Source organism: Scophthalmus maximus, chromosome 5 (genome assembly GCF_022379125.1).
Source record: "Scophthalmus maximus strain ysfricsl-2021 chromosome 5, ASM2237912v1, whole genome shotgun sequence".
Taxonomy (NCBI): domain Eukaryota; kingdom Metazoa; phylum Chordata; class Actinopteri; order Pleuronectiformes; family Scophthalmidae; genus Scophthalmus; species Scophthalmus maximus.
Window position 1 is genome coordinate 5,931,233 of NC_061519.1, and position 7,374 is coordinate 5,938,606.

A 7,374-nucleotide genomic window follows, 5' to 3' on the forward strand; every position below is an offset into this window, starting at 1 on the left:
AGGAATCAAAGGCAGTCTATTGTCATAATGAAGTCCTCATGGAACACTCAGTACGCTTTATTCATTTTTACATTACAATTAAGAACATTTTAAACCATGGTTAATGATCAATAAAAACAAATGTCAGCCTGACAGTCATGGTTTGCAGATAAAAATGCAGTGACATCCTACACGTCTTTTTATCTGCTCTGTTGTTCGGCCAAGGATTTTCCTTGGGGCACAGTGGGTGACGTCACTGCTTTTCAGCCAATCAGCATTCACACATTGCCCAGGATAGTTGGTTTCCTCCCTTACATCGTCGTCAGTCCTGATAGCCGCTGTCCATTGTGAGATTGGTTGACGCTCATTCACAGAGGAGCAACGCCCATCCATTCATCCATTCATCCATTCATTCAACGGCCGCTAGAAATATCACAAAGAAAAGCATAAGATACACAAAACTGAAAGTAGCTGTATTCTCACCACAAACTTCCAGTGAGCAATTCTAATGTTGACAAATCCAATGGCTCCGTCATAGTCTTCAAATGTGACCTGACATAATACGTGAAATTTTTTGTTCAAATAGACTCGGGCCCGAACCCTAACCCTTAGTAACACAAAGATCTCATGTACACAGCACACATAATTTATTTCCCTCTACAGGTCCAACAAAAAAGGGAAACTGTTATTCTGAAATGTTTTGGGTAAAAAACATTTTTTTCTGTTGTCACAAGTGATTACAAGAATTCATGTTTATACATGTTCACATTTGAAATTTTGTAGTCCTGTATCTTTAGTATACAGAGACCACTTACTCTCAAATTGCCTAAAAAAAATGATTATAGTTACACTCACCTTTTTTAGCCTAAAATAAGCTTTAAACACAAAATAAGATGTGTAGTGTTACCATGGTAAGTACATCTTTGTGTGAGGTGTATTGGTGACTCTGCACTGTACAGTAGTGAAGTTATTAAAATTATTTGAAATAAAAATTCACCAAAGTTGTCTAAAAGAATTTTTATGTCCAAAATTAGAGCTGTAGTGTGACCATGATAAAATTATTTCAAATATAAATTCACCAAAAGTAGGCTGCAGTATTTTCTGTCCAACATAAGAACTGCAGTATGACCATGGGAAGTTCATTTTTTTTTGTGAGGTGATTTTGGTGACTCTGTACAGCACTGTACAGTAGTGACGTTATAAAAAAATATTTCAAACGAAAATTCACAAAAATTATCTTTTAAAAGCATGTTGTTCCGAAATATGAGCTGCAGTCTGACCAAGGGAGGGTGTGCAGTTTCACACCGGTCCGAATCTGTCAATATCTTTCCAACTTTGCCGGACTGGCGTGCGTGCGTGCGCGTGCGCGAGCAAAAGCGGAAAGCTCAAACATCACGTGACACAGGCGCCACACGCAGTGTGGTCGCCATGGAAACGAGCCGCTCATCACACAGCGTCCGGGCTGGCGACTGGAGGAGAAGCGACCGAGCCGCGTAGGAGACGACATATCGGCCCCGGCGTCGGCTGCGGTGAGTACACGCGGTCCGCGTGCGTGCGTGATGTGAGCCGCTGTACGGACACGACGTGTTCCGCACGTGTGCAACAAAGGCGCGATGCGCGTCGGCCGCGTCGCCTACCAGTGTCCCCGTCAACGGTGTCGCACAACTTCCGCTCGGGATTTTCACATTAAAATCGCGGCCGTCGCGCGTAAGCCTGCCTGATACGTGAGATCACGCAGTTGTGTGTCCAGCGGAAGGAGCCACGAGGCGGAAGTACATAACGAATCATTAAAAAAAAAATATGTTGAATGGTACATACATACCCCCACGATTTAAACTTTTATTTCGGAGGAAGTGACATAAATATCTGCCTTGTACTAGACAACTTGACAATGCTCCAGGTCAGCGTCGGAGGAAACAGAATACGACCGGACAGCGTTTCAATGTCCCGACCAGTGTTCAACACTCGCACCGTGTCCGCTGCCTCCAACGTTGAACTACATCATGAGTGTGAATGAACGTCAGAGTTTGTTCTGCATTTCGTCCAGAGAACCTTTGTACAAAAATGTGCCCCCAGGTATTCAAGGAGGCCTTGGTGCGAACTAACTGTTGTGGCCCATTCCCTCTCAGGTCATCGTGCAGGAGAACAGGAACGGGATGATGCCGTTCCCACCGCCCGTCAGCAGGGACAGGGCCGTCCGGGACTTCCCACAGGTATCTCCTCTGCTCCACTGTCAGATCACTGGAGTTCAAATAGCAGGAGCTCCTGTTAAATGTATTGGAAACGTGTGACATCCACCTACACGGGCTCTCCAAGATTGTTAAATTAGATCACAGCACTTGGGGTAATTACTGTGCATGCGGTTGCAGTCAAGCCTCTCAGCACATCCTCCGCCAAGGCACTGTAGTATCGGGCAGAAATCCAGGATGTTTTGTGACTTTGGTTTGAACCGATGTTATAGAACACATGCCAGAAGCAGAATAGACCATCAATATCTTAAGCCATGTTATTAAGATTCAGTCATCATGAATGCAGTTAAACACAGAAATCTTTAAGGCTGAGGAATCTGATGGATTCTTTAGTTTCAGTCTTTTTAATTGTAGAACTGATCTTCTGGTCATTTGCATTTTAAGTCTGAAATCCTATATGCTGTATCTTGCAAGTACAAGCTATTAATTCATTTGGTGACACAAAAACACACCTTCAGTTTGAGATCCAGAAGTGAAAGCTGTTTGTGAGGCATTTTGAGTGGGTCTCGACGAATGAAGATCTGAGTCAACACAATAACATTGAAACAACATGTATGAAAATAAAACAGATCATGTTAGGAAGGAGTTCATTATATCCAAAGCAACACATATTCACCCATCATGGCACAGGATGAATTGCATACATAATGCATATGTTTTAGCCATGCTACTGGTGAGGCACAAAGAATGGGTATGTCTATATTTCTGTCCAATTGGGTCATAAAATTGGATTGCCATGAAATTTTAACAGACATTCCTGGTCCCCAGAAGATGAATCTTCCCCACTTTGGTGATGACTGAACCTTTCCTCTGGCGCCAACCTCAGGTTGAATGAATTAAACCTTTATTAGGGAATTTGCTGTAACCCAGAGAGCATGAAAAATGAAAACAACCATATACTGACCGAATTGGACTTGAAAGTAAAATGTTAAAGGTGACATATTCTGCTCATATTCAGGTTCACACTTTTAATTTGTGTTACCACTTGAAAAGGTTTACATGCTTAAATGTTCAGAAAAGTCATCAGTGCCCATTCCTGCAGCTCCTCTTTTCACCCTCAGTCTAAAACTCCTGGATTTGTTTTAGCCCCGCCTCCCGATAAACCCCAGGCTGCTCTGATTGGTCAACCGACTTCAAAATGTGTAGGAAATGCCACGCCCCTCCACCAGAGAAGTGGAGATTCTCCGATTGTAGGCGGGGTTACCCCAAAAGTGTCCAACTGTGACATCACAGTGGAAGAGAAATCTGAACCAGTTGTTGCTTCAGGCTGGAGGGTTTAGTCAGTTCATAAAAAAGACAACAGTTTTTTAAAAACTGAAAAAGTGAATTTTGCATAATATGTCTGTTGCATGAATTGCACTAAATCTAGTACAGATGCCCATGGTGCTCACAGGATGATTTGTAATGACTTGTCCCGTCATCACGGTCTCGGAGACAGGAGTTACAATCTTTTGCCTTTTACGTCATGTGGAGCCAGAGTCTGCGCAGCAGCCATCGTAGATTTGAGTCACGGTCTCGAGGACCCACTGATACAGAAAGTATCACTCTCAAAAATCGGTTTCATCTGTCAATTGTGATGTTTCACGCCTTTTTCACACCACCAAATAACTAATTAGAACCAAATTCACTGTGAGCCTGTTGTTATGCTGATGTGAGGACTTAGCTCACAGCGCCGCTGTGCATCATCACAGGGCTGCGAGCATGGCAGCAGCTTTGTGCAGAGTGAATGTCAGTGGTATATGATTGTGTTGTTTTCAGTGCTACACAACTGAGGCCTCTCTGCAGCTGAAGGAAGACTGGGACACTCGGGCTAAAGCAGCATGTAAAGACAGTGCTGCCAGACATCAGCCGTGAGTCCCCTTCTTCGGGTTGAGGACTCATTCTTAGTTTTGCCTGAACCTCATATTTAAATCATGTGTCTCTCAATGATATGTAAAAAAAAAAAACCTGTCTTGTAATCTTTAAAGATGGGACCGACAGAAAATGTCAAAAGTGGTGGTTGTTGGAGACCTCAATGTGGGGAAGACCTGCCTCATTAATCGGTAAGACATAACCCATGTAACGGATCACAATATGATTACTGACATCAGCTACAGAACATCACGTAAAATCATAATTGAACAGCATGTAAAAGTGCTGAAAGTCTGAGCAACTGTGGAACTGTGACCTGACTGTTTTGCTGTGTTCAGGTTTTGTAAAGATGTATTTGAGAGAGACTACAAGGCCACCATCGGAGTAGACTTTGAGATCGAGAGGTTCGAAATATCTGGAGTTCCTTTCTCCCTTCAGATGTGAGTCGTTTGAATTTCATAACAGTATGTAACTTTAGAGTGATCTGTGTTTTTGACATCCATGTTCATTAGTAATTGTTTTGTTTTTTTATAGATGGGATACTGCTGGGCAGGAAAAATTCAAGTGTATTGCATCTGCATACTACAGAGGTGCTCAGGGTAAGTTGTATGTGCAATGCTAGGTGAGACCATTTTACATTTGAGCTCACTTACACTAATAATTCTGAAACTTATTGTTCATCTTTTCCAGTCATTATCACTGTATTTGACATGGCAGACATTAAGTCCCTGGATCACACACGGTAGGTATGATTGTGACTTTATCTCTGGGCTTATTCTACAGCTGTATTATATCAATTATGACACAAGAACATTTTGATGACGCTGCTACCTATAATTCATTATGTACATTGGGCTCAGCTACAGAACAGCCTTGTCTCCCTCTCTTTAAGCCACACCTGCTTACATTACAAAATAAATAATACATTACTTTGAGCAGCTTTTCGTTGTAAATTTGAACATAAAGTAATTGAGGGCATGATCTTGTCGGTGTAAAGACAAGATGTGACATATAAGCAGAATAATGTAAACTCTAGGCTCGACTCACTCCTTTCCTGGAGCTTTCAACTGCAACTGAGTCAGGTGATGTGGCAAAAAAAGAATTTATCCTCACAATACAAAAGGTGATATATTTTCCAGAATAACACTTTTGAGATATCCAGATATAATATCTTGTAGAAATCAAGTCTGTAGGCTCAGCAGTCGGCCAAAAATATTGTGCAGCTAATCTTGATTACTGTTTCAGTGATTTATCAGCAAGTCATTTTAAAAGACTAGAACTGTAAAACTGAGTGACATCATGAGATAGTGTAAATATTTTCATTTTTTCTTAGCCAATGGTTACATGAGGCCATGAGCGAAAATGAGCCTGGCTCATGTTTCATCTTCTTGGTTGGCACTAAAAAAGACCTGCTGGTGAGTATACGTCACATGTTTAGTTTGCAGATTTTCATACACGTGTTTCTATAACAGCCCACTGTCTCGTTTCTTAGCCCTCAGAAGAAAGACAGAGGACAGAGAAAGATGCCGTTAGGGTAGCAACAGAAATGCATGCAGAGTTTTGGGCTGTTTCATCTAAAACAGGTAAAAACCAAGGGATCACGTCTGTCAGTTGTTGCTGTATGTTACATCAAAAATCATAAGAACCTACTTATGTTCAGGGGAGAACGTGCAGGGGTTTTTCTTCAGGGTGGCAGCCTTGGCCTTCGAGAAGTGCATGCTGAAGGACACGGAGAACGGGATCCCTGCTAGCATCGGACGAGGAGACAGCATCAGTAAGTAGTGACTCAACCCCAAAAAGGAGAGTCTGGAGGGGTCTACATTCATAGAATAAATGTTTGTTTTGACAGAGTCAGATTATGCCAAACTGGACGAGGCCACACCCCCAGACACTAAGAGAAGCTGCTGCTGATGAGGAGAGGATCTGGGAGTGGTCACAGGGAGCACCAGACTGAAATCAGCCTCTTATTTCATCAAAACAGCCACGCGCTCTGACGCTCAACCAGTTTGATCAATGTGCATTTTTGGAAATCAATTGTTATTGGACTGTAAACCATCAATAATGGATTCTTTTTTTAGATTATACAAAATTTGATGAATTTAAAAATCTTCATAGCACAAAAATTCCATAGATCAAAATGTTTAGATCTTGAGAAAGCCAGGATAAAATCAGACTATTGTAATAACTAATATTATAAAGCAAATGTTATTACTGACGTTTTAGTTTACAATGTTCTCGTTAAGTTTTGGTCAATTCTGCAATATTTGTAAAAAAAAAAAAATCGGTCTTGGACAGTGCCTGGACCGGATCATATTTGGGACATACTGTAAGACCAACATCGTCCCTCGTGAAACCCTCGAATGGTCACTTAGGCTTTTCTTTACTCTTTTAATAGCGTTTGTTTCTTCATACAGTATTGTGGAATATTGTCTCATTAATATTATGGGTTGTACACTGACACGTTTAGAGGCTGAAATTCCGGAGCAGCTAAACCAAATGTTTATGTTTACTCTTATAGTAATGAAAGTGTAAATGTGTATGGTACTAATACATCATAATACCTTAATGTAATTTCTTGATGTAACTGAGCAACAGCTGATGAAACCAGCTGTACATTTATGAGACCAGTATTTTTGTCTAAAGCCTACTATTGTTTATTAAATAGTCTTATCAGCAGACTCATACGTCTTGTCTTCATATTATTCAAGACCGGCCCCCTGGTGCCCCCATGGTTGAAAACACATTACTAAAGTTCCCTCTAGAGTGGCGAGAACAAGAGGAAGTTCCCTTTTGGCTGCCATTCACATGAGAAAAAATGATGGCGTGCCCTCTAGGGTGAACTTTCATGCAATAAATGATGACGATGTGCCCTTTAGAGCACGGAAATCTGATAACGTGTCTTAATGAGTGCCTTTCTAGTGGAGAAAACGTGATGCAGTGCCCTATAAGGTGCCCTTACAATGGTCTAAACTTGACGTTCCCTATATGGGTGCCCTTCCAATGGAAAAGGGTGGTGTTATGAAGTGACCTATATGCCGCCCCTACATGACAGTGCCCCAAAGGGGGCCCTTTCCAATAGAGAGGTTGGGATGCAGTGCTGTATACGGTACTCCTACAGGTGAGAAGACATGATGAAGTGCACAATTCGGTGCTACTCTGATGGAGAAGTGCCCCTCCAGTGGAGAAAATGTGATGCAGTGCTGTAAAGAGAGTCCCTACACATGTGAGAACGTGGGGACGATTCCTAATGGAGAAGTGCCCCTCCAGTGGGGAAAATGGGATGTGGTGACATATA

At 41.9% G+C, this 7,374-nt stretch overlaps 1 protein-coding gene across 5 annotated transcripts; it reads left to right on the forward strand.

The window, feature by feature from the left end:
* Positions 1-74: 74 nt before the first annotated feature.
* On the forward strand, positions 75-6,757 carry rab36 (RAB36, member RAS oncogene family). 5 transcript variants are annotated; one of them, XM_047332144.1, is made up of 11 exons: positions 75-148; positions 2,109-2,192; positions 3,987-4,078; positions 4,196-4,270; positions 4,418-4,519; positions 4,614-4,678; positions 4,770-4,821; positions 5,413-5,494; positions 5,572-5,662; positions 5,740-5,853; positions 5,929-6,757. In XM_047332144.1, the coding sequence occupies exons 1-11, from the start codon at positions 104-106 to the stop codon at positions 5,988-5,990; spliced, it is 864 nt and encodes a 287-aa protein (XP_047188100.1). In that variant the 5' UTR covers positions 75-103; the 3' UTR covers positions 5,991-6,757. The 5 variants fall into 5 exon arrangements, with proteins under 5 accessions (XP_047188100.1, XP_047188104.1, XP_047188103.1 ...); XM_047332148.1 differs by lacking the exon at positions 75-148 and adding an exon at positions 1,374-1,508; XM_047332147.1 differs by lacking the exon at positions 75-148 and adding an exon at positions 1,768-1,789.
* Positions 6,758-7,374: the final 617 nt, after the last annotated feature.

Bases quoted from the DNA above. Each gene is read 5' to 3' on its own strand.
- rab36 (XM_047332144.1), top strand. From the start codon at position 104: ATGATCAATAAAAACAAATGTCAGCCTGACAGTCATGGTTTGCAG. The intron at 4,079-4,195 runs GTGAGTCCCCTT...TAATCTTTAAAG, and splicing joins AGTGCTGCCAGACATCAGCC to ATGGGACCGACAGAAAATGT. The intron at 5,495-5,571 runs GTGAGTATACGT...CTCGTTTCTTAG, and splicing joins GCACTAAAAAAGACCTGCTG to CCCTCAGAAGAAAGACAGAG.